This window comes from Microtus pennsylvanicus, chromosome 13, assembly GCF_037038515.1.
Source record: "Microtus pennsylvanicus isolate mMicPen1 chromosome 13, mMicPen1.hap1, whole genome shotgun sequence".
NCBI lineage: Eukaryota > Metazoa > Chordata > Mammalia > Rodentia > Cricetidae > Microtus > Microtus pennsylvanicus.
The window spans coordinates 51,309,896-51,336,357 of NC_134591.1; the positions used below are offsets into that span (position 1 = coordinate 51,309,896).

The window sequence follows — 26,462 nt, forward strand, 5'->3', positions numbered from 1 at the left end:
ATTAGTCCTGACTTCTTATTGACTAAAATTTAACCCATTTCTATTAATTTATGTATCGCCACTGGCTGTAGCTTACCAGCTAAAGTTCCAGCGTCTGTCTCCAGCGGGGCTACATGGTGTCTCTCACTCTGCCTTCTTCCTCCCAGCATTCAGTTCAGTTCTCCCTGCCTAACTCTGTTCTACCCTATCAGGCCAAGCCAGTTTCTTTACTCATTAACCAATATAAGCAATACCTAAGATTTTCAAAAACTGGAACTGAGGACTGGGATGATAAAGGAGATAGCGTTTGAGACAGATGCTAGTTGGCTCAGGAAAACAAGGAATGAAAAAGGGCAGAATCAATACAAAAGCCAGGAAAAGAGCAGAGGAGTAGGCTGAGGTTCTCCCACCAAATGAACTCCAATATCACAGACGGGAGTGAGGAAAACTCAGCTCTGCTCTTCAGGTTTTACTGACAAGTCTGGGGCAGGCCAGACCCAACTTTAGCTCAGAAAATAAAGGAGGAAGCCCAGCTGCTGGGCGCTGTCCATGGTCCTGATAAGCCTGCATTAGCAGTCCTGAGAGGGCAGAGTTGGGTTCACAAGCAATACTAGGTTAGGTAACAGTCCTCTGTAAGGACTGAAAGGCCTTCCAGCTGCACCCCCCCTACACACACACACACTTTGTACAGCCCCCTTGACCATGTACAAATTCAGGTGTTCTAAAACACCTTATCAGGCTGCAGGTGATCACGAGTTATGACCCAGTGCTCTGTCCTCTTGCAATGTACTCAAACTATTTTCCTCCAAAATAAAAATAAACGTAAATAAATGCAAATAGAAATAAAGTCTGGAAATAAATTTCCACTCCATTTCTTCCCACACTCCACGTGGATCCTGAAGGCCCATATTTTCTCATCAGAAATGTAACTTTCTCCACTGTGTACAGTAGCTATGAAAGGGGTCAGACTTAGTTTGGGGTAGAACCAGGGTCTTAGTACTCAGCATTGCTGATTAAATGTGTACATGAATCTAACAGGAGTGTGTATGGGTTGCTGATGCTGATGTACCCTCTCACCCTGGGAGAAGGGACAGTATTTGGTTCCAGGCTAAGCAACAACTCTGGGAGCTAGGTGTCCCCACCCTAGGACCTAAGTGTCCTACCACTCTTTTGTTTTTGTTTGTTTTTTGAGACAGATCTCTCTCACTTTTTACCTCTGGCTATCCTGTAACTCATTCTATAGACAGACTGGTCTCGAACTTAGAGAGTTTTGGGGTTTTTTTTTTGGGTTTTTTGTTTGTTTGTTTGTTTTGTTTTTGTTTTTCGAAATAAGGTTTCTCTGTAGATTTGGTGCCTGTCCTGGAACTAGCCCTTGTAGACCAGGCTGGCCTCGAACTCAGAGATCCACCTGCCTCTGCCTCCCAGGTGCAGGGATTAAAGGCGTGCGCCACCACCACCCGGCCAGCCCTATTTTGTTAACCAAGGCCTGGGTCCAAGCATTCTTCGATTCTCCCATCAGGCTGGGGTCCATTTAGGTGAAGGTGGAAGCAGAAAGGACGCAGGCAGCAGTGAGGGTGCAGGTTTACTCTTTGGGAACAGGAAGGGGTGAGAAGGGGTGAGTGGGACACAGGTGTCCCTCAGTAGTCAGCTGTGTAGTCTGTGCCATGTAGTCCCCGGCACAGCAGTGTAAATTCCTTCACCATCTCCTTCACTCGTCTCTTGTTCACTCGCTCACTGGAGGAGGGAAGGGAGAGCACGTTAGCATTGCCCACCAACACCATCACCTCCAGACCCAAGCTCAGGCCCATACCAGCTCCGCTCACCGAAGGATCTGCTGGCTGAAAGTGTCCTTCTGCTCAGGGCTGAGACGGGCAGATGGGAAACCAGGTGGCTGTAGTGCCTCCTTGATCCATACGCTCAGGAGGCTAAAGCAGTGTTTGTTCAGGGCGAACAGGATATCGGCAAAGCAGTCCATGAGGCTGCGGGAGGCCTGGCCCCCAATGGCCTAAGAAAGAGGGGTTCTCAGTACATAGCCTTTCTCCCCTATAGCAAGGAGTCTTAGGCATATTGCAGGCTCTCTGGGATACGTCCGCCGCCAAGCTCTTTAAGTAGGCACTGTCTTCTGAGAGCCAGATCGTCACAGATCATCACAGACCCTCACAGCAACCCCAACATTCAGATATTTAATTGCGGGAGAGACAGAATCAGAGAGCTTAGGAAACCAAAGACCTGGCCCCACACCCCAACAATACCAGCTGCTTCAACAGTGAAGGTCTCCCCACATACCAGCCCACCACTTACTCCAGCTCACCTCCAGAACTGCTATGAGCAGCATACGGCCATCTTCCTGTACCACTTTCCCCACAGACTCTATTTCCCCACACCGAGGCAGGAGCTCAGTCTGCAGAAGATGAGAGGCCTGTGAGCCCCATCTCCTTCCCACCTCTCCCTGGGGACAAGATCTGGACACCACACCTCCAACCCCTGAGTCCTAGGGTCACAGGGGCCAAGGGTTAGCATTGGACTCACAAAGAAGCCACAGGAGGCCTTGACAGTAGGTGCCTCAGGGAACTTGAGGGCCAGCACAGCTGTGGGAGAGGTGGAGGTATATCAGATGGGGCCTACAGATGCAGGGGAGCCCAAGCCCAACTCTCCACTTGGCCCCACTTACCACACTGGAACACAGCTTTGACATCCAATCGCTCACACAGGAACAAATCTGGCTTCCGCTTCAAAGCCTGCAGAAGGTGGAGCTGGTAAGCCCAGCTCCAGGCAACTCCAAGGATCATCCCCGCCACTCACCTGCCACCCGAGCTCCTAACTTCACACATCACATGTACTGGATGCCACCCAGACATCTCTGGGAACTCACGTTACCCCAGAGTTCAGTCAAGTGAGAAGCTGCCCCCAGGATGCGGAATATACATGTAGGTGTACCCAAATGCCAGGGGATGGGAGAAGCTGTGGGTGGGGACCATTAATGTAGAGTATTTAGATCCCAAATCAGTCCCTAAGCAAAAACCCTCCCCTCTCCCCTCCCAAAGGCTCCAGGTGGCCAGTAGTAACTGTGTTTTGAATCACAGGAAGTGGAGGATCCTTGGGTTTGTGAGCAGGGTAGCAAGAAGAAGAGATAACAATTGGACATAAAGCCCCAGTCCAGCACGGCCCCAACCCCAATTCCTCTCGTTCTCCCAGCTCCTCCTCAAGAAGAGGAAAAGTAGATCTAGATCCCGCCTCCCTTCTCTCCTCCAGGATACTCTGTCCAGGTCTGCTCAACCATCCCCACCCTAGGAGCCAGTGCTGCCATGGGGTAGCAGATGGAGGGATGGGGGCAGATGGCCTGCCCCAAGTGCTACCAGCCACGGTTGTCACATCCTTGAGTCACAGAAGACGTTCGGCACAGCTCCAGCAGTCCTTAAACACTGCTGTTCTCCAGTGACGTCCCCAGCGCACACCACAGAGACCTTCCCAACCCCTCACACACCTTCTGCCCCCATGTTTATCCAAGTGCAAACACCCCTACATGTACCCCGACTTGAAATGCCCTCCTTACATACCTCTGTCATACTTACACACCCTCACGTTCACTAGTCTGCACTTACCACACTCTCATTAATTACACACCCAACCCCACACATCCCAAAAATGCACACACTCATAGCCCTCTCCCACGTACACCATCCCAACACACCCACAAACACACTCATAAAACCTCCTTGCCAAAGTACACCGTCACAGGTCCCCACACACATACCCACCCAGGGTCAGCACACCCTTATTCTTCACTTCTCGTGTCCCCGTGAAACTGTAGGCTCCAGGGGAGCAAGAGCCACACCTACTGTATGCGCTCAGTCTGTCAGCGTACAGCTTTACCTCAAACTCAGCGAATATGGGAAAAGCAAGCGAGGGCCCCATTTACTCCAATCCATGGGATCCTCCAACATGGAACCCATCACACTACCTCCATCCACCCATAGCCTGGCACACATCTGCCTGCCATGCTCATTCAGTGTCGGCATGGTAACAACTCACAACATTATTTCCATTAAAAACTCACTTCACCCGAGCAAACACACACACACACACACACACAACCCATATTCATGTTCAGTGTCCATCCACGGTCTAACATCACAATCAACACACCTACAGTGCAGAGGCCACCCTCCTCACATGTCACGCCAGTTTCACATGTCTCAATGCTCAGCACGACGTGCGTCCTACTCACCGCACATGACCTCCGCTCCCTTCCATACCCAAACTCCAAACATACATAATAAGGTCAACACACTTAAGCACACCCCAGGCACAAACACATTCTATTGAGGTCTCACAGTAGAGCCTGCACCCCACTACCAGCAGCCCCACATTCTCTCCACCAAATGGACTCTGGGCTGCACATTTGCCTTGAGCTCTGTTCTTCGGAGCTGCTCCCAGCTACCTCCTGGGAGCACTGGGAGCACTTAGGCATGCAGTCCCCGGCGGGAGCACGGGGACAGTGAAGCCCAGGCCCCGAACTTCAGTCCTACCCTTGACGTTTCTGGGTAAGGCAGCCACACAGGAACTGCTGGGTACAGTCACCACCCCCTCCTCTCCCAGTCCCTCCCTTCAGGACCAGCCTCTCTCTGGTCTTTGTAGGTGACTGAGCTAGTTGAGGCAAAGGGGCACTAAAGGGGGATGTTGGGTTGTCAACTTCCACGGAAACAGATGAAGAAACTCTATTCAACTGAACAGAAAAAAAAATTTGTCAACAGAAAGCTAAAAATAGGCTTAAATTGAATTTCAACATAAGAGAAAGAGAAAGAGAGAGAACAGAACGTGAATGAATAAAACTAAAACACACCTGTGCCAGGAGTTGCATAAATGAATCAACAATATCAGGATGGTCCCTGGGCCCTAAAATATAATAAAGATGGAACTTAAGAAAAAATTATACAAACAGCAACTCAACCTCATATAGTTATGTGGGACTGAGAGCCTGTAGGAGACAGCATGGGGGCACATGAGCAGCAGGAAGCAAGATAAAGAAACAAAACATACAAAAACCATGAACTGGGAGAAGCCCAACAGAAAGAGACGGCAAAGTGAAGGACGGGCCTGCCCCAGCTCCCCCAGGGGCCTTCCACCTACTTCCCAGTCCCCCCAGCAATCCCTCGGTGCTCAGACACTTCTAGATTCCACAGGGCTGAGGAAACATGCTGCGGCTCTGGTGGTCTGGGGTAGCCCTACACTGCTTCTTGGCATATACTTCCCCATCACAGCCATCTTAGGGGAGAGCAGAGCTGGCTGTGGGTTGGTCCATGGCAACTCATTTTAAGGCTTGGCTAAAGGCCCTGGGAAGTACAGGGCATGAGAGCCAGAGTAAGTGTCTCCTTCAGTCTGATGGTCTTAGAGCTCTTGGTCTGGCCATGGGAAGCATTTTGTTCAGTTTGCTTCAACTAAAGAACTCTTATTTGGGAAAGGCAGGGCCCTGGGTGCTATGAGGCTGGTCAGTCATCATTGGTAGGGCCAGGGGGGTAAACTGCATCATAAGGTCATGACTTTGCTCCATCCCAGCAAAGTTTCTCCACATGGGAAACAGCCAAACTCAGGGCTGAGGACAGCTCCCAGTGCTGGACATACCAAGAAAAGGGAGAACCAGTCATTATGCTACCCCAAGACCCACTGGGAAGGCAGAGCTTGAGGAAGCCTGAACTGGGACAACAAAACAGGTATGGGGACCATGCTGCCCAACAAGACAACCAACAACCCCGACAGGTAATGATGCTGGCCATCCGTGCCTCAGCTTTGATAGGCATGAGCCTGCAGCTCCTGCCTGAGACACCACTGAGCAGCTGTGTGACCTTGTGTAAGCCACAGATGTTATTTCCCCTCCTGGAATATGTAATGTCTTCCTCACTTCCTTCTGCAGGCTACCAGGAGCTACTACTTAAGGCTGATCTTCTTATCTCTGAAATCTGCACTTCTTGGGTCCTGGAAAGGTCCAATGGGCTATATGCCTGGGTCCCACTGTAGAAGAGTGTTCAGTGTGCAGTTCCCTTCCCGCTTGGGCCAGATAGTATGGAAGAAAGGTTCTGGGGGCAAGGAACCCTCCTTGATTCAACAGTGTCTGAGCCTGGCCTCGTTCTGGACACAGGTGATATAGCAGAGATGCAATCCTGCCCCTAGGGGGCTCGGTCTAGGAAGAGAGACTAGACATTTGGAGGTTATTCATTTCATGGCCTGTGCTCATTTGCAGTGTCAGTGTGGTGCAGGGTGGCACACAGCTACAAGGACCCAGCTGTGCCTCAGAGTCACTTGTCTGAGGAGTAATGCCTGCTTCCTACCTAAGGCATGAGAGAGTGAGCGCTTACCCAGCAAGGTGAGCACTTTTCAATTGGAGGGGCAAGGCATGTGGGTGTGGCTGGACTGCTCCCTTTCCCTTCACGAGAGAACATTAGAGATACACCAGAGTTTGGTCATATGGGAACGTGACAATAACCTGAGGGCAAGGGTCAGCATTTGAGGGTTTTAGGCCAGAGAGGAAATGAGACCATATTACTATTTTGTGCAGTGCAGTGTGACTGCTACATGTTGGATGTATTGGAGATGGGGCAGGTGTTTATGGAGTTAATTCAGGTGAGGCTGAGCCTAAACTGAGGAGGGGCTCATGGAAGGTGAGGAGGAGTGGACCCACTGAGGGTTGAACAGATTCAAGATCACTGGGACTCATCCAGAAAAGGGGTACAAGCAGTGGAAAAGGTGGAGTTGAGGACAGTCACACCAGGTTTCTTCCCACTCTGGTCTGCTCCATGGTCCACAAAGAACCAGTCATAACAATATGAGCTAGGAGTACCCTGTGCTCTGGATGAACCTCTAGTTGGCCTGAAAGCTCAAATCCACGCCAGGCTTAGGGGGCTGAGGAATAGCATTGCTTCTGTACCAGGGCAGAACCTGGATCAGAGAGGAAACCAGTTTCCAACTCTCTCAGGCAGAGGGCCACAGAAAGAAGGATTTGGACCCACCATCAAAGGGACTTTGGGCTCAGAAGGGACTAAATTTTGACATGGGAAAAGGAATCAACATTCCTCATATACAGAAGCCCAAGCCAGGCCATAGGAACTAGAATGCCTGAAATGATATGGAAAGGAGGCTCAGCGGAGGCAAGTGACTTGCCCAAGGTCACACAACTAGCTTGGTGGTGATGAGCTTAGATTCTAGGTCTCCCTGGTTTCATAGCCCATGCTTCTCCAACTTCTTATTATATCCCGAAGGCAATGAGCCAGACTAGTGCCCCAAGTCCCTCAGAGTCTGAGCCCAGCTTCCCCAGTACCCAGGCTGGCCTGGAGCACAGGCAGGCTGTAAAAACACCATTCACCATCTTATCCACCTCAAGCCCAGAGAACCAACTACTTATAGGTAACAATTGTGCGGTGCTTCATCCCCCATTTCCCATCAAGTCCCACGTGCGACCAGGGGGATGGAGAACAGAGTGGGTAGCTTTGGCTCCCCGGTGGAGGAAGCAGAGGCGGTGGTAGTGGCGGCGGCAGCAGTCACCCTGGTTGGCACTTACCTTGCTGGAAGAGCGTGAGTGTGACGGAGGTGGCCAGCAGGAAGAGGGCCTCGATTGGGGGAAAGTGGGCAGGCTCATGAGCGAAGATGTGGACCAGCTACAACAAAGCAGGGAGGGCTGGTCAGCCTCACCAGGGCAGAGCAACACCCCTGGAACACAGGCGGGGACCCCAGCCATGGCAGCCATCTGACACCACCCACCCAGGGCCAGACCTCTGAGTAGGGTGATATCCGGAGCACCAACTGCCTAAAGCAGAAGACCTACCTGCCGAGTGAGGTCAAGGGCAGAGGCCTGGGGAATGGTGCTGTACATCCGACCCAGCATCTCACAGAGCTGTGGCACCATGGGGGCAAAGTCATCGAGCAGTGTCTTCACAGACTTCTCAAAGATGGCACACACTGCCTGAGGAAGAAAGAAAAGAGACCCTCGTCAGCAGGTCATGGGAGGGAGGCCTAAGAAAGGACCCTTACCCAGAAGTCTGCTCAAGCCCTGCAAACCAAGCAAGGTAAACAATCTATTCCTCAATCTGAAAAGAAGGGGCAAAGGACTCTCTACAGAGGAGCACAGGCTCGAACTTTGTCACTTAACTCCTGTTACTTACGTCGCTACCATTTCCTTTCAGGGGACAGTAAGAACAACTGAAATCTCAACTCAAAAGGACGAGGCAGAGCCAGGCCTCTGGTGCTACAATGGGGCACCTGCTACTTGGCCCTAAGGTCGCTCTCGTTTCACCCAGCACTTCTGTGAGTCTGGGGTGGCGGCAGGGCAGGGGTGCCTTCCCAAAAGACGTTTCCTTTTGTGCCAGTGTTGCAGCAAATCCTTTACTCTGGCACTTTCGGCCAAAATCGGCCCAGGAGCAGAGAGGGTCAGGGCTCACCTCGACCACCTGGGCATCGTTCAGCCACTTGCTCAGCACCTTCTGGATGAGCTGGAAGACTTGTTGTAGCACTACCACCACCTAAGGACACAGGGAGGAGTGAGGCACCACTGCGGCCGCCTACCCGAGGACCTGGCTCGAGGCAAAGGGCTCAACCCATCACCCTCGACTGCACATTGAGATGGTGAAACATAGGACCCGTGGGAGCAAGAAATGGTGTGCTTAACCCCCCAGCAATGAAGGAGAATATTTTGAACTGTAAGTCCTTTCAGAGGAAGACTCAGAACTGCAAAGCAGAAACGTCCTAAGCTCTTGATAAAATTAAAATAGCTTTGCAAATATAACAAAACTCACTCTCTGTTCATTTCTGCTCAGAAAAAAACAAAGTAATGGGCTGGCCCCTGAGGAGGAAGAGATGCTGTCTCACCCAAATAGGCGTGGGGCAGGGAGCCCCAAGGGATGCGTAGATACGGGCAGCTTATGGCAGAGCAGAGAGCAGGCTGAGGTCCTGGGAGATAGGGAAGGCAGGATGATGACTGCCACAGAAGAAAAGGGGGGCTCTGCGGGATGATGGGGCCCAGGCTTGGCCTAGAGCCCATATGGGAAATGAAGCTAAGGTGTGGAGCTGAGCAGAGGCCAGACCCCTTTGAGAGGGAAACTGAGACTTGTCCCAGATCAGACAGCTTGTAAAAGATCACCTAAAGGGCTGGAGATGTAGCTTGGTGCCAGAGTGTTTGCCTAGCATGCACAGAGTACAGAGCCCTATGTTCAATCTCTGACAGCACAAAAGCAAAACCGTCCAATTACAAACACCTTTGAGCCAAGCACATGGGAGGCAGAGGCAGAGGCAGGAGGATCTCTGACTCAGGGCCGGTCTTGTCTACATAGCAAGTTCCAGACCACTAGGGCTTCTTAGCAAGACCCTGTCTCAAAAGAAAAACGAAAACAAAAAAGCAAAGAGGTCATCCCAAACCCACAGCACTCATCACCCTGCCCAGCAACAATCTGTTTCTGTGCATCTCCTCTCAACGGCGGGCAACCGAGTGCCTGCGGGAGACAGTGAACGCTAAGGCAGGAGGCCCTAAGGAGACAGGGCTGAACACGCTCATAATACAGCTCAAAGGGATCAAAAGATAAGGTTAGTGTCCCTCACAGTGGGGGTAAATAAACCTCAATGCCATCACCCCAGCTGAGCTGAGGACAAGGAAAACATCATCTACAGGATGAGGGAGGCAATAACTTGGCCACATATAAAGTGGAAGGTCAAAGGACCAAATGCATAACCTCTGCAGGGTCAGGAAGCAACGCCAACATTATCTACAGGGTTGGAGAGTGGTAGACAATCCCACAAGGAAAGGAGGAGGGAGTGGCAAAGACAATGTCACCTACTGGGTTGGGTCCCTGTGGCACTGGCAGTTTCCGGAGCTCAGGGCCTTCATGATCATCTTCATGATGACTGACATCCAGTGTGGTGAAGAGATTGGAAAGAAGCCCCAAGATGTGGACAATGGCCAGCTTGTTGGAGGGATTAGGCTATGGGGAGAATCAAATCAAGCTCTAGACCTCTGAGCTCCAGCCTAGGGGCCAGATCACTCACCACCAGCCCTGAGTGCCAGTTCCAACATCTCCACCCCGATGTGCACAGAGGAAGCCCCCGAGTCCCAGTGCTGCCCCAGGTCCCCAGAGCTCACTCACTATCTCTTCTGCCAGCTTCTCCAGTTGTTGGATGTAGGGGGAGATGAGTGAGTGCAGGTTCTTAAGGATCTCTTCCACCTGCAGGGCTGACAGCAGGAAGCCCAGTGCCTGCATTAGCCACATGCACTGGCTTGTCTGTGGGGCAGAAAACAGGGATGGTCCATTCTGACCACATCTGCTTGTGAGTAGAAAGGAGAATGAACCTCTTGGGGAGGATTATAAGAACAAAGACTAAGAGGTGAGTTGGGAAGAGAAGGTAAAAAGCAGGATTTAGGGGTAAGCAATTTCCCACCAAATATCCAAGGAGCCCTCTACAAAGCTTGAGCCGTACCTTGTGGATCTGCTTCATCAGCACATCCTGGGGACAGAGAATAACATATCAGTGTGGAGCAGGGCACTCCGAGGCTTGCACCACCTGGGGCACCACATACCTGGGAGACAGCTACAATATTGGCAGCATAGGGTGGCAGGTCGTATTTGCACTCCCGGCAGATCTTTTTGAGGGTAGACACAGAGGAGACAGACAGCTCAGGATTGCCTAGGGCATGCAGCACAAGGGGCAGAACATTGTTGATCATGACGGGGTGGTCAGCCAACCATTCAGACAGGGCTCCTGGATGAAAAGGAAAAGAGAAGGCTCTCTGAGGCAGGCAAGGCTTTCGGAATGGTTGAGCTACAGCCTCAGTATATCCAGAGTGCTCACAGGGTCATGTAGGCATATAGGCATTGATCTCAAACATGAGCCTCAATGCTCAAAAGCAGAAAGGGATCACTCAACGGAGGCCTAGCACTGCTGCTCCACTAATAACAGCAAACTAGCAGCACTGAGATGCAGCTCAGAGCACTGTAGAAAAGACTTGCCAGGACAGTTAGCGGGCTGCAGTGCTGACTGTGTGAGGAAGGACCCCGCAGGCCAGCCATGCTTAGTTAGGGATGGGTGCTGTAGCTCTAGGAATGCAGTCATGGATGAATGCCAGGTCTCACCAATGGTGAACATGACAGTATCTGCCAGCTGCACATTGCTGATGCTGATCCGTGGGATGAGGCCAATGAGCCCAGGCACCACATCAGAGTAGTTGACATCGATGGTCTCTGCGATGGATTGGAAGCCATAAAGCAGGGCCTCTGTGTGCTGGGGAAAGAAGGTACCACTGGCTTGACTTAGGAGGAGGGTGTAACAAGTGACGGCAGGCAGAGGGAATCAGGTTTGGGAGTTACCTGCCAGGAGTAGGACTCTTCTGAGCTCGTGAGCAAACGGCCCAACTTGTCATAGAGGTTGCTAAGCAGCTCAGACCCCAGCATCTCATAGACATACATGAGCGTGTCTGAGATGTCCACCCTGAAAAGCAGATGAAGGCCTTTTATACTGCTTGGATCTTTAACATAAGCCAGGAACCTACCCATGGACCCTTATATCCCTGCAAAATTGCCTAAAGACTATAGAAAGGAGCACCCAGAAGTCAGTAAGCCTGGCTGATTGCCTCTTCCCTTATTTCATCATTTAAGACTGTTTAGAGTGAGGGTTGGCCTGCTAGCATCACCTGTAAATTCGGAACTGCTCCTTTTCATCTGAGGACCAGAATCCGTATTCCTCATCGGGAGGGAACTGGGCCTTGTGCAAAAGCACATCCACCAGTTGGAAGTAGACTGGCCGGTACACCTGCTGGTACACAGCCTGCTTCTCTGCCTCAAAGGACAGAATGTCATCCTGAGAGAGCCAGGAAAGACAGTTAGCCACTTTCCCAGCAACTACAGAAGCATGATCCAGCTTCATGAAGGCTCAGGCCAACTGACAGTCACACAGACATACCTGCAGCGTGTACCAGAAGGTGAGAGTGAGGGAGCTGGTGGTTTCATTGACAGGATAGTGGCCAGGAATGCCCGTGCAGAACATGATCATGTTGACGAGTGCCAGGAAGCTCTGCCAGTGCTCTACTTGATCTAGCAAGGCCCTGGGACGGGGAAGAGTTAGCTCATTGTACCTCCTCAATGAGGGTCCATAACTTTAACCTTCAATAGGCCCTGCCATCCCACCAGCAGTGCCCACTCCCTACCGAGAGTGATTCTCGCCCAGGGCCACAGCAATGCGACAGATGCCATGGGAGGTCTCCATGTCCCCATTCTGAACTGCCTGTCGCAGTTGTTCCTGCAGTCCCAGAACCAGCGGAATGAGTCTCAGGAGTGTGTTCACATACCTAGAGGCATGAGGTAAGGTGACCCATCAGAGTCGTCTGCCCAACCCCACCAGTTTTGAGAGAAGGGCACAATTTCCCAGCCTTCCACCAAAGCCTTCCTACCAAAAAGAGGCCAAGGCCCCTTTGATGCTGCTCATGCTGAGAACATTAGGTCAGAGATCTTTGGGAGAGCTCTGGGCATGAGGCACAAGAAAGTCCGAGAAGCATATTGAAGGACTTCCTGCAGCAGGACTGGAAGCCGATGCTGGGATGGGTTAACGCTCGGAGGGAATCAGGATAAAGAGAATGCATTTCGCATGAGAGTGACATGAATTTTGGAGGCTCAGGGGGCAGACTGTTATAGGTTGAAATGTACATCTCCTAAAAAGATATGTTGAAGGGTTGGGGAGATAGTTCATATCATACAATCACGAGGACATGAATTTGATCCCCATAACCTATGCCAAAAAGTTGGGTGTATTTGTGCTGCCAGTACTGGGGAGACAGACATGAGGGCTCCAGAGCCTTGGTGGCCCGACGGCCTAGCCTATTTGGTAAGCTCTGGCCAGTGAGAGGTCCTGTCTCAAAATACAAGGTCCACAACTCCTTAGGAACAACACCAAGGCTGTTGTGCACATACACAAACACATGATGTTGGCAACCTATCCCCCCCCAGTACCTGAAAGCATGGTCCTAAGCATTGTTGCAGATAGATTGTTGTGCTCCTAATCCAGTATGACTTGTGTCCTTATAAGACAGCCACGTGATGAGAGACATCATGGGACAATGCCAAGGGAAGGGAAAGGCAAGCCCCGGAGCTGGCAGCTGCAAGCCAAGGACTATACAGCTGCCAGCCAACCGCCAGGCAGGAGGCGGCGGGGAGGAAGTCTTCGGCAGGTTCCAGAGGAAGCACAGTCCTGCTGACACCTTGCTGGCAGCTGCCAGCCAACCACCAGGCAGGAGGCGGCGGGGAAGAAGTCTTCGGCAGGTTCCAGAAGAAGCATAGTCCTGCTGACACCTTGCTTTCAGACTTTAGCTGCCACAACCGTCAAGCCATTTCTGTCATTCAAGCCGTCCATTTGTGGTACTTGGTTATTGTGAATCCAGAAAGGAATAGTCAGTGTCAGGAGACACTGGACAAGGGTGGTCATGTCAGAACACCAATAAAGAGGACTTTGGAATGTCACAGGGCATCAGTTCCCACTAGCTGCTGCCAAGTCCCAGCTCCTGTGTCTGGTGGCAGGAGGATCAGAGCGAATAAGATGATGCACTTAGGGCTAACAGGTAAAATGGACAGTATGTAATAACTGGCTGATTACAAAAGATAGCTCTCCAAGTAAGTACAGCTTGGAATTACTGAGACATAGAGAAGGCACAGGACGCCTTAACAAGAGGTGAAGTCCTGCGTTAGACAAGATGTGCAAGTAGAAGTGCTTAGAAAGAACAGGACGTAAAACTCCGATGCCCAGTAGAGAGGGAAGAGCAAGACACAGATTTGGGAGTCTCCAGCTGGTAACTAAAGATACACGAGTCAGTAAGAGCTGATCAGGAAGAAAGTGCAGAGAGAAATATAATGTCCAAGTCAGAGTCCTGGAGCATAGACAGGACAGGCAGTGAGAGCCAGGACACAAGGGGAAGGGGGATGGGGACGACAGTAACTCCATCCACTCTGTGGGGACAGGATGAAGCAGAGGAAGCCATCTTCTAAGAGAAGGTCAGGTGCTTGGGAGCTCTCTGATGTTAACCAGTAGTAATTTATATATGGCAGGAAGGAGGATTGAAGGTCCATGTTATCTGGATTTGGCCTAGGCAAGTTGCTAGGCAACACTATCTGGACCTTAGTGAGAAGATGAAAGGACATAAGGGGGCACCCAGACCAGGAATGTCGACTTCCTTTTCTATACCCCCATTCTATATTCTGCTAGTAAAAGCCATCCACCCCAGTTCAGAGACAGCCCCAGGGGGTATCGCCTGGAGACAGCTGGGATAGCTTCAGTCTCAGGATCCTGACACAGGCTGCACCATCAGACAATGGGTACCTTCAGGCCAGGCTCTAGCACAGAGTCAGGGTCAGGGCCAAGGCTATGACCCATAAGCTCCCTAGCAGCTGAGATGGAGGCTGTCTCCACAGCATCTCTGCTGTATCCTCTACCTGCCAGTTCAAGCAGACAGAAGGTAGGCAGTGAAGGCTCTTAGTAGGTTTTATCTGAGCCTCAAATAGGATAGAGCAAGGACAACACAGCCTAGAAGGGCCCAGAGTACTGCTCAAGGTCAAACAGGAACTTAGACACAGATTAGACTGAGACAGTCTTAAACTGCTATAGGTCTGCTTCCCTTTCCAAGCCCAAACACAATTTCCTGCGAAGGATCTATGCCAATCTGGGTTTGTAGCCCCAGACCTCATGACGAGAGCCCAACACCCCATCCAGTTCACTTCTCTGTCCCTACCCCATTCTCTATGAGAAGGTATTCCAGTATTAAAAATGTATTTCAAGCTGGGCAGTGGTGATGCACACCTTTAATCCCAGCACTCTTAATCAGAGGCAGAGGTACTCTCTGAGAGTTCAAGGCCAGCCTGGTCTTTAAGAGCTAGTTCCAGGACAGTGACGGCTACACAGAGAAACCCTGTCTTGAAAAATAAACAAACAAAAATGTATTTCAGGGGGAAAATTCAAAGGAGAGAACCAGAAAGCAGGAGCAAGTGTAGAGGAACAGAAAAAAACGATGAACCAGTGCAAGCTGGGCTGGAGGGAAGGCTAATATTGGAACACCCAGGGAAGGCAGAGTCCGGATTACCCAGGAATCGGTCACCCAAGGTGACTTTCTTAACCTAAATATAGCAAACTAGCCTGGACAGAGCAGGTCCCCAGGGCCAACTCCTGGCTTGTTGTAGCCCACCCATAGTGAATTTGCCTGTGTAGATTTTCTACCACACAATGCTGGAGACCTCTGAGCAAACAGAACAAGTCTGAGGCCTCAGAGGTATCTAGACTTGTTAGGGGAATCTTTAGGACCACGGTGAAGGTTGTATCCAAGAGGCCTGGCTCTAGATGGTCAGCTCCTGCAGCTGGAGCAGAGCTGTTGGGGATGTCTTGGCTGCCGCTCACACTGAGCTCAGCCCAGACCTACAATTAGAGCTCTGGGAGCAGAGCTGAGAAAATGGGAAGAGTTGCTAAGCAACCAAGGGGCTGCAACCAATGGGCGCCCAGGAGGCTATGGGTTCTCTCACTGGCCCCTTGCTTGCTCATTTGTTCAGAAGAGAAGGGGCATCAATTACTTGCTAAAGCTCTTGAGACAGTCTGGGTGGGTAAACTTAGATGTATCCAAGGATACCCTCCATCACCCTGGTCCTTGCCCTGATAATTTCCTCAGCCGCCACCTAAGCCCATTCAGCACTTGAGCCTCATGCTGTCACAAGAGCTCTGACTTGAGACTTGGTGTCCACCTTATGCTAGGGACCCAGGGGTATCTTACTAATTGCCCCTGCAAAGATAACCGCAAATATTAGCACATACACGCAATATTATGGAGTACATGGGAACCACACTAAACATCTCATGCTCTCTTATTTAACCTTTAAACCAAAATGTTTTCGGCCAAAACTTATTATTTTCTTTTCTCTTTAGTGGTGGGATTGAGCCTCGAGGCTTATACATGTTCGGCAAGCACTCTCCTACTGAGCCCTTGCTCTATCTACAGACTTTAGAACTTAAAGGGCAGTGCTTCACAACACTGTACTTGTGTACTTGTGTGGGAGCTCCAGCCCACTGCTTCTAACAGTTTCTACTTCTTACCACCAATTCTAAAAGCAAACAGCTTTAATCAGTTTAGCAGTAGCTTTCTGTTTCTCTCTTTAAAAAAAGAAAACAAGGCTACCATTAAACCTAATCACAAATGGGAGATGGACAAAAACATCATACCTGCAGCTCCTAATTTAAAGCACGTGGTGTATGCACAGCATATATGTACTAATGGGTACTGCTGATCTCCTCCCCGGAGTAAAAGACACAAAAGAGCTGCCGCCTCTCAAGGAACTGGAATCCTCTTTACTGAATACCCAAGGCTGGCCCTGGGCACACTACAATGCCCCAGCACTACCACTTCTCCTTAGGTCTGGTATGACTGCCTCCTTTAATGCTCAGAAGTGCTTTCACCCAAGGTCTCACATTAGTAAACCAACTCTGAAATTCAAACTCGGCCAAGGCTGTTGCCAAAGCTTGAGCCACTCCCCCACGCAGCTTTCAGTGGTGTTCTCCTCCATGTCTACCCAGGAATTCCAAAACCCTATCTTTGAAGCATTAGGCTCAGGTTTTCAGTCTTGTTCTTTCCAGCCCAACTTACACCCAAAAGAATCTTAACAAACCATTTTCTCCATGTAAAATCCTTTAGTAACTTTAAACCAGTCCCAGGATTAAAAAAAAAAAAAATTCTCAAGCATGGCTGACAAGGTCCTGAAGGATTTGAACCTGGTCCTCCTACAAGTCTGGCCTTTCAGCCCAGCTCTCGGATGCCTAATGATACAAGCCACCACTAATCCCTTCACATCCTTCACTTAGCTTGGGTGCTTCCATCTGTCTGGATGTTCTTCCCAAATCCATCAACTGCATCTGACTACATCCGAGTTCAGCCTGGTTTATCACTGCCTCTGGGCAGGCTTCCGTACACCCCAGACTGAGCTAAGTGCCCCCCTGGGTTCCTAGAGCAACTGCTCCCGCCGTTCGAACTCGTGCTCACCAGCCTGTGGGCAGCTGACATGAGTTAAAGCCTTCACCTGTGTGTTCCGGGGGCTCAGCACAGAGCCCAACACAGCAAGGCCCTGACGGATTTTTGACAAATGCAAACCTCACTCCTTTCTCCTTCTTTCTGGTCTTTAAATGTGCGGTGGCACAGTCCACTCTGGGGTTTTGTGCCTGTTGTGGTACTCAGGAGGCAGAGGGAGGCGGACCTCTCTGAGTTCGAGGCCAACCTGGTCTACAGAGGCGAGTGCCAGGACAGGTTCCAAAGCTACAGAGAAACCCTGTCTCTAAAAACAAAACAAAAAACAAACACACAAAAAACCCAATGGCAACAACAACAAAAACAAAAAAACCCACCCCACTACAGTAGAGAAGCCCAAGCTTGATCTGAAGAATCCCTGGGTACTTTTCTTGGGAGAGAGAGAAAATTGAAGTTGCAGTGGAGGTGATGTGCTTGCCCAGGGGCTGCAGGGAGCAGAAGAGCCAGATGGAAGCATAGGAAGGCAGGAGAGCGGCATGAGATGATGTTGGTGTGTGCCTCGCTGTGCACGCATCTTTAGGAGTTAGACACAGAGAAAGCCACTGGTCGGAATGGAAAGAGTAGACCCTCATTTTCAGGAGGTAACTCTGGCTGTCGGGATGACAAGGAAAAGCAGGAGACTGGTAAGAAAGCTCTGCTACAATCTGGGAATGATGACAGCTGGGGCTGGGGTGGCAGCAGAAACTGAAAATAATAGATCTGCAATATGATCGGGAGCAGAACAGCCAGGACTTAGTGACTGGCTGAGGGGAAGACAGGAGGCAAATATTTTAGCAGTCTACCAGATAATTAGTTGTTTAATGTCTGCCTCGCTTTCTCAACCATGAGGACCAGGGACTGTGTCTCACTTGCATCCTTGTTTCTGTCTCCAGTATAGGATCAGGATGACAGACACTCCATTAACGCTCGCTAGACGGGTGGGGCTGTCCCTCTCTGGGAAGCCAGAGCCAAACTCACCTTTGGGCATCAGGCTGGGAGATGGCATTGACGATGGCCTCCACGCTGCTGTCAAAGAGCTCTGAGTCCTGGAGAGCAGCGAAGGCAGCCTGGATGAGCGCCTCACAGTCCTGCAGGGGGACTTCCAGCTGCACCCAGCTGGAGAAGCACTTGAGCACCTTCTGCCGCACACAGCTGGGCGAGCTGGGCTGTTGGAGTAGTTGCTCTAGCAGCGGAAAGACAGCCCCACACTCCACAGCCAGGCTGGTCCGCACCAGACCTTTGCGGTACTGGGGCAAGCGGCTGGTCTGGAATTCCTCAGGCAGTACCGTTAGCAGCTCTAGCAGAGCCAGACAACGGCCCTGGCTATCCACCGGAGAGTCCTCAGCCTGGAAGAGTCGAACCATATCTGCCACGGCACACGGCCAAGCGTCAGGCATCATGCTGAGAGCCAGGGAGGCCAGTGCCACACACAACCGCGTCAGCACAATTTTGGAGCCACTGGCAAAGCGGGTAATCTGGGTGAAGAGCTGTGCCTTTAGGCTTTCATACTGGTCAGTGGGGATGTCACTCCAATAGCGAGAGATCTTGATGTGCAAGGCACTGGCCCCAAAGTACTGGATCTCGGGCACCTTGTCCGGCTGTAGGAGCTGCCAGCTGAAATGCCAGGCCTGTGGAGATACCTGGGCCTGCATCAGCCACTTCTGAGCCAGGTTCTTGTTCTCAATATTGGGGTCGTAGTAGAGCTGGTGCAGCGCCTGCAGGACAGCACAGGACTGAACAGGTGCTGGCTACTCTGGACCCTGCCAGAGCCCAGAACAGAGGGTGTGACTTGGTTCTGCAAGATGCTGCCTCTCCCTGACTGCGGGGAGAGGGAGTGAGCAGGAAGGGAGAGCTTGGGTTCAGCTGACCTCTTGAGAGCCTGAATCTGTCCCATGTTCTATTATATCTTCATCTTATAGTACAAATGGGTTCTGAGAGGGGCTCTCCACGGGAAAGCGGAAAAGGTGGGGGCTGGGCTCTTCCCATTGGGAGGTATGTGAGGGCAAGGCCTAGGAGGAAGGAATGGCTCCATAGGGGTAAATGTAAGCTTGAGACAAGTATAGAATAGCCTGAGGGGGGGCTGGCCCTTTCAGACACAGCTGCTCCCACTGACTCCAACTAGCAAATTCCACTTGCTCCCCAGGATCATCCCGAGGTCACTCCGGAGGCCGGCACTAAAGCCAATGTGCAATCTGAGAAGGGCTGCTTCAGGCCAGGGAGCCCTGGAATAGAGATTCACTGGAAGGGAGGGCAGGGCGAGAGCATCTTCACAGAGCACATGTAAGCCTCCAATCAGATGATGCAGAGAAGCCTTGGCCAGAAGCAGCCCGAGCAAGTGCCTACCCAGGAGCTGTCAGGAGCAGAATCCCCAGGGCCCCAACTCCAGCGGGACCTCATGTAGTAAGAAAACAATGGCTCATCTCCCTGGTAGCATATGGAACCATGTGCCGCCATGCCAACACTGCCCAGCCCCAAGGGCTAGGTTCCCTAAATGGACTCCATCCATTAACCTTATCTATAACCCCTGAAATCCATTTATGGCTATTGCCCCTTGTTGAGCCATCAGGGATGCAAAAGGAAACACAAAACAGAAACAGAAAGGATGCATTCTCAACATTTGTTAGGGGAAACAGGGCTCAGGAATAACAAATGAGTTTCTACAAGTGCCCCTTGTTGTCCATCAAGGTATCCCTAGCTCTCTGTTCATCCTAGGTTTGTGTGCGTGCGCATTCCTGCATGCCAGGCTGCTGGGAGAAGCACAGAATCAAAAAAGATGGCCTGGGCAATGGAGAAGTCTGGGAGGAGGCAGGTAAATTAAGGAAGGGCCTGTTAAGTTGCCAGCAGAGCCAAGCCCCTTGGATCCGGCACAAGAGAGCCAGACACTCCTGCCTGCCCAGGATTGGTTTGACTTCCATTCAATAAGTAAAAGACCCTTTTCTGAAGATGAATGAAAACATAATGCAGGTGCTTTTAGTTCCAGATATTTTTGGGAGCCTTTGACTGAACAAAGTGAGTCAGGTCCGGGATGGTTCGGCATCAGTGTGGTTTCTAAAAGGGGGAGGGAATGGCTGAGTGGCAGGTGTTGTGAGTTCCTGGCTTCCTCCAGCACTATGCTCCTGCCTTTCTCCTGGAGCTGGACAGGAGCCAATTTGGCTATAGGTCTAAGCAATCAGCACCCTGAAGGGAACAACCTAAGACCCCAGAGTATCTGTCCGAAAGGGGACTGTGTCCACAGAAAGCCAAAAATAGCCCATTAGGCACTGCAACACTGCTATCCAAGCCTGCCGAGAGACGGTAAATACCAGGTGCTCTAGGGGCATCATCCCAGCGGGCACTGAGCCCAGGCCTGAGCTCTGGCATTAGTGTCAGTCCCCAGAACTTCTGCTCTGTCACTGGCGTGCCCACCCCGAGGCCCTCATACCTTCTCCACGTTCTCCACAGTGAAGTCCAAGGCTGGTGCTGCTCCAGCCCCTGCAGCCCCCAGCTGCTCCTCCCGCCGCTCCATCTTTGCTCCCTGCCTGGCAGGGAGGTGGACCCTGATCTGTCTCTTGCCCCAGCCCTTTGGCTGTTGGCCCCCTGCTAGACCCCGGCTTGAATACCCAGAAAGTGGCGGGATGAGGGGATGCCCAGGGCGGGCATGGCTGCCGAGGCCTCCCCACCTCGTTTGGCGTTGTGGGGGGGCTTGCAGAGGTCAAAAGATGTGCTCTTCCGAGAGGACCCACTGAGGTGGCTCCCAAAAGGGAGGCGTCAGTGAGGCGCTCCCAGGCAAGGGTCCTAGCGGGAGGTCACGGCTCTGTCCCTTGAATTAGAAGTCATAGGGGAGGGAGGCCTAAAGGGGAAACCGAGGCCCTGGCCCGTGAGGGGTCACAGGGTCAACGGCCTGTACCCACAACACCCTAGTCTGGGTGAGCTCCTAGATGCTATGAGGTCAAGGGGCTGGGAGATCACCCGGGAGAGAACCCTTCGCGGGATACAGAGGCGTCCAAGGAAGCGCGGGGTTGCAGTTTCGCGAGTCTGGGGCAGAGTCGGTGGAGTTGAGGGGCTGAGCTAGGACCTCTCCGTTGGTCTGGCCCGCGATCCGTTCGCCTCCCGGGTCTGGCCCCGCTATGGTCGCTGCCTCCGCCCCAGTGACTGACAGACAGGCCGGCCCGGCCGGGACGGGGCGGAGACCTCAGCAAGGCGCGGGCTGTCCCGAGCGCCTGACCCCAGTACCACTAACTCAGGCCCCCACCCACGCCTGTCCTGGCCCGGCACGACCAAGCACATCCAGGCACGGCCCAGCGGAACTACGCGGAAACTCATTCCGGGTCTTTGGCTCTGTCCTCGTGCCAGCCCGCGCGCCCCCGAACAGGCGACGGAACGGCGCACCGCCAGGGGCCCCTACCCGAAGCAAGGACCCGCCTCTATGCACCCTGGGAAATGTAGTTTTTGTTGGGCAGGAAGGCGGTGCCTGACGAGGGAGGCTCGGAGCACGTGGGTTGAGGTCCTGCAGAACCCTAACCTATTCCGGCCTACCAAGGAGGACCGTCTTGTTCAGTTACAGTGCCCAGGAGTGCAACTCCTGCGAAGACTTAGGACCTGTGGAAGGAGTTGGAAGCCAGGGCTGGAGAATGGAGGGGAGAGGGTCAAGTTCTAGCGGTGCTCACTGCAAGGACATGGTCCGGCCCAGGGGACTGGGACTGGTTGTGTTGGTGAACCATCAGCACCCTCCATTGAAGAGAAGAGATAGGGATTACTTGGTTTCCCACAGCTAAAAAGAAAAAAAAAAAGGTGTTGCAGATCTGCAACCAGGAAATCACATACCACAGTGTGTGTGTTTGTGTGTGTGAAGTGGGGGAGGAGCTCATAAGGTTTTCATTATATATTGTTATGCCTCCATCTGCGAAGTCCCCCAAAAACCAACAAGGAGACCAAGTCCCATATGTAAAAGCAAAGAGCCTTTATTTTATGCAAGTTTGCAAATGGTCTCTCTACATGACCAACGTATTGGAATAAACGGAGAGCCCCGAGCTCAGTTAAGAGTTGGGTTTTTATAGTAGTAAAAGTGGAGGTGAGGGGTTTCTGAGGTTCAGGACCCCTGATTGGCCAACATTTGTCTAGGGATATCCTGTTGAGTGTGCTGGCAGGTGATCCTTTTTACAATGGTTGGAACGTTAGGCATTTCCTTTGGATGGTCTGTTCTTGGGTGGTGCTCAGGTAATCTCAATTTGTGGTTCTTCCTGCAACCAGGTGTTGCTTCAGGGCAAACTACTGAGTCTCAGACCTCCATTAAACTTATCGATGGCTGAGTCCTACTCTGGCAGGTGGTAATGGGTGGGAGAACTTCCTTTGGGTGATCTGTTTCTATTTAGCTTATCATGGCTGGCTCCTACAATATATCATGCGAGTAAGAGTAGGTTACAGCTTTACTCTGGGTTCTGCTCTCTGTATTCCTCAGTGGTGGGTTAGTTTGCTTTGAGATGGAGTCTCTCAGTGGGCAGTGGTGGCACACGCCTTTAATCCCAACACTCAGACAGTCAGATCTCTAGAGTTTGAGGCCAGCCTGGTCTACAGAGCAAGTTCCAGGACAGCTAGGTCCACACAGGGAAACCCTGTTTCTGAAGGAAGAGAGAGAGAGAGAGAGAGAGAGAGAGAGAGAGAGAGAGAGAGAGAGAGAGTCTTTGGCATCCCAGGCCAGCTTCAAATTGCCTAGGAAGTGGAGGATGCCTTTGACCTGAGCCTCCTACCTCCAACTGCAGAGTGAGGGATTACTTGAGTGTGCCACCAAGCTGAGTGTATGAGGTGCTGTGGATAGTACCTAAGCACCCTATCAATGGAACCATATCCTTGTTTGGTTTTGAGATAGGATCTCACTATGTAGTTCAGGTTTGAGGTAGGTATTTTTATTATTTCCATTTAGATTTGATTGAAAAACTTACATATCTTTCTAGCCACAAAGTTATAGCTTCTTTTGGAGATGGGTAAAAAACTGAGAGATTTATCTAGTGAAACAAACTGAGAGATTTATCTAGTGAAGCACAAGCTGAAATAATTCATGAATAAGGCCTGGCCTGTTTTCTTCCTGTTTGCAGTTAAGGACTCATTCAATTTACCATGCCCTCTTCCTGTTAAGGTACCTAGACAATTGATTGCAGGTTTGGAGACCAATGAGGATAAGTCCCTTTCTCATAATATGCCCTGGGCCCCACTTCCTATGTCCTGTAACACTGGGAAGTGTCACACATGTCCCCTCCTTAAGAATTTAAAATGCTGGGGCTGGAGAGATGTCTCTGCAGTTAAGAGCACCGACTGCTCTTCCAGAGGACCCAGGTTCAATTCCTAATACCCACATGGGTATGAATAGGGTTGGAGATATGAATAGGGTTGGAGATGGCTCAGTGATTAAAAGCACTGGCTTCTCCTAGGACCTGGGTTCAATTCCCAGCACTCACATGGTGGTTCACAAGTATCTGTGGCTTTGGTTCCAGGGGATCTGACACCTTCCTCTTGTCTCCACTTGTACAAGGCACACTATGGTACACAGACACTCATGCAAAACATCCATACACATAAAATAAAAAATTAGGTAAAATGTCATATGGAAAAGTGAAGGTATCAGGGCTTTGTTGAGTGCCGTTAGAGGAAAGCTACATCCTCCTGGTCAAAAGATTGGAGTCTGGCTTCTCTTCTGGTTCTGGGTAGTTAGTGGCATGACATTTTGATCTGACTCAGCAGGTAAAGGCACTTCCTGCCAAATCTGAGGATTTGAGTTCAGTCCTGGGAATCCACATAGTGGAAGAAAATAACTGATCCCAAAACCCTTTCCTTAGCTCTCCATGTGTGTACATGTGCCCCCCAACACACACATAATGAATGAATAAATGAATAGAACTTTCAGAAAGTTGATATAATTGGATTTCTAGTCAGCTGGCTAGGAGACCGCCCCTGAGGAAAGCTGATTCACCTGAAGACAAGCTAAAGAGAGGTGGGAGGAATAATTACTCCTTAATGGGATAAGGTCCTGAGCCCCCCAGGAAGCTTCTCTCACAGCAGCGACTTGTAGATCTTGTCAATTTGACATTTGTGCCCAGGTTTACCTAGATGCATCTGAGAAAGGAGACTCAGCTGAAGTCTTGGTCAGATCTTCCTGTGGGCGTGCCTGCCCAGCTGGCCTGTTTGAGTTAGACTCTGAAAGTCTAACTCCTTGTGTGTCTCGTTTTCAGATACTGGCCAAAAGCCTAAGCATGCTGTCTCTGAGGCTCTGGACTTCCTCACTGTTTCTCTGAAGGCACCCGCCTTGCTTTGGCTGCTTGCCAACCTTCTTGCCTAACTCAAAAGGCTCCTCTTTGGCTCCTCCTTCCAGCAGAGGTCAAGATTGTCAGCTTCTCTCCCACTGCTATTCTCTCCAACTCTAATGAAAAAGGTCCCAAGCTTCCTTCTGTGTCTGTTTTAAAATTATTTTCTTAAGGCTGGGTGGTGGTGGCGCACTCCTTTAATCCCAGCACTCAGGAGGCAGAGGCAGGCGAATCTCTGAGTTCAAGGCCAGCCTGGTCTATAGAGTGAATTCCAGGACAACCAAAGATATTACACAAAGAAACCCTGTCTCGAAAAACCAAAGAGATTTATTTATTACACATACAATGTTAGAAGAGGCCATGGATCTCATTATAGATGGTTGTGAGCCAACAATGTGGTTGCTAGGAATTGAACTCAGGACCCTTGGAAGAGCAGTCAATGCTCTTAACCTCTGAGGTATTTCTCCAGCCCATAATTTATCAATGAGAGTAAAAACTCAAAAAAGAAGCTCCTGATTCCCCCTTAACATTCCCATTATGTTACACAGCCAATAATCCCATCAGAAGGATACTGTCTCAGTTTTACTTTACTGTTGCTATGTCAAACACCATGGTTTATACATTCTGATCATAGTCCACTGTAGAGGGAGGGTGAGGCCTCTTACAGAGGGAGGGAGGGAGGAAGCAGGAAGTTAGAAGCAGAAACTGAAGAAACCACAAAAGAACGCTGCTTCCAGATTCAATTTCCAAAGTTTGCTGGCTGCTAATGCAAGCCAGGATCACTTGCCCTGGGGTGGTACCACCCACATCAGTCATTAGTTAAGAAAATGCCCCACAGACATGGCCACAGGACAATTTGATGGAGGCAGTTTCTCAACTGAGTCTCCTTTCTCAGATTTGTCTAGGTAAATGTAGACACAAATGGACAAAAGCCAAGCAGGACACACACCTTAATTGAAGCCACTGGAAACCCTTCGGTGGTCCCGGCGACAAGGTCGGTGGTATAACATTTAAAGCTTTGTGAGGTATCTCCAGCCCTTGTCTTAATCTGTATTCTCCCCAGGTTTACAAGATGTCTGATCCTCCTGATGGTATGCTAACCTATCTCATACTTCCCTGAGTGTGCCACTGCTAGAAGACTCTGTGTTGGGAAGAAGTCAAATCAGTAAGGAGAGAGAAGCTGTGCAGAAAGCCAAAATTGAGTTTAATGTAGTTAAACTTAAAAAAAAGAATGTTTTAGGTTGGATGTGGTGGCACATACCTTTAATCACTGCTGTCAGGAGGCAGAAGCAGGTGGATCTCTCTTAACCGGAGGCCAGCCTGGTCTACATAGTAAGTTCCAGGACAGCCAGAGCTATATAGAGAGGCCCTGACTCATGAAACAAAAATAAGTAAAAATAAAAGAAAAATGTGTTTTATTAGCATATGTCAGTTATATATAATGGACTTCATTGTGACATTTACATACATTCATATGTTATAAATAATCTATTTTAATCATATTCATATCTCTTCTCCTCCTCCCACTGATATCCTTTCTTTTCCCAGCTAATCCCCTTTCTATTTTCATAGTGTATTGGTGTGTGTGTGTGTGTGTCTGTCTGTCTGTCTGTCTGTCTGTCCCAGTGTATTCCGGTAGGGTTAGTTCCAGGAGCATGGACACCTTATCACTGAAGAACATGTCTCTTCCTCCCCCACAAACCAATCATTACTGTTTATAGATCCTCACAGGGACATGGAGCCGCATGAGCTCCTTCGTGATCTATGACAGGATATTGATGGACTCAGTCTTGTGCAGATAATCGTAGCTGCTGACTTACATCCTTTGCTCCCCCTTTTCTGCTAGTTCCCCGAGCCTTGGAGGGTGTGATGCAGATGACCTACTTACGGCTGAGCTTTCAACAATCACTATACTCATCACTGACCCATTGTAAGTCCCTGCAGTTGTTGCTGCCCAAAACCAACAGCAGCACTAATCCGGGGGCATAAATATAGTTACTTACAAGGCAATTTGCTAGACACATCATGTCAATTTAGCAAAAGAACAGACAGATGTGGCTTCTCCTTTAGGGCCTCTGACTTTCTGGCCATGAATTTTTCACTAGGGTTTACAATACCAGATATGAATTCTCCCTTGTGCAGTGGACCTCAGGTTT

At 50.5% G+C, this 26,462-nt stretch overlaps 1 protein-coding gene across 2 annotated transcripts; it reads right to left on the reverse strand.

Annotated features, from left to right (window-relative positions):
* Positions 1–1,548: 1,548 nt before the first annotated feature.
* On the reverse strand, positions 1,549–21,377 carry Ipo13 (importin 13). 2 transcript variants are annotated; one of them, XM_075946543.1, is made up of 20 exons: positions 20,454–21,377; positions 18,011–18,747; positions 12,158–12,298; positions 11,914–12,055; positions 11,645–11,811; positions 11,322–11,442; positions 11,088–11,235; positions 10,535–10,716; positions 10,435–10,461; positions 10,104–10,238; positions 9,798–9,941; positions 8,409–8,489; positions 7,796–7,933; positions 7,532–7,628; positions 4,823–4,875; positions 2,651–2,717; positions 2,509–2,567; positions 2,291–2,380; positions 1,803–1,984; positions 1,549–1,713 (listed from the first exon to the last, which is right to left on the reverse strand). In XM_075946543.1, exons 1-20 carry the CDS (start codon positions 20,535–20,537, stop codon positions 1,617–1,619), a joined length of 2,892 nt encoding a protein of 963 aa, XP_075802658.1. In that variant the 5' UTR covers positions 20,538–21,377; the 3' UTR covers positions 1,549–1,616. The 2 variants fall into 2 exon arrangements, with proteins under 2 accessions (XP_075802658.1, XP_075802659.1); XM_075946544.1 differs by lacking the exon at positions 1,549–1,713 and having other exon boundaries at positions 1,809–1,904; positions 20,454–21,191.
* Between the last annotated feature and the right edge of the window lie 5,085 nt (positions 21,378–26,462).

What these genes read in the sequence shown, in the direction of transcription:
- Ipo13 (XM_075946543.1), bottom strand. Translation starts at nt 20,537, where the DNA reads ATGGAGCGGCGGGAGGAGCAGCTGGGGGCTGCAGGGGCTGGAGCAGCA. An exon ending in TGCCACAGGGACCCAACCCA is followed by an intron (nt 8,490 to 9,797) that starts GTAGGTGACATT and finishes CTGTGTCCTTAG; the next exon opens with GTGGTGGTAGTGCTACAACA. An exon ending in CAAAGCTGTGTTCCAGTGTG is followed by an intron (nt 2,568 to 2,650) that starts GTAAGTGGGGCC and finishes CCTCTCCCACAG; the next exon opens with CTGTGCTGGCCCTCAAGTTC.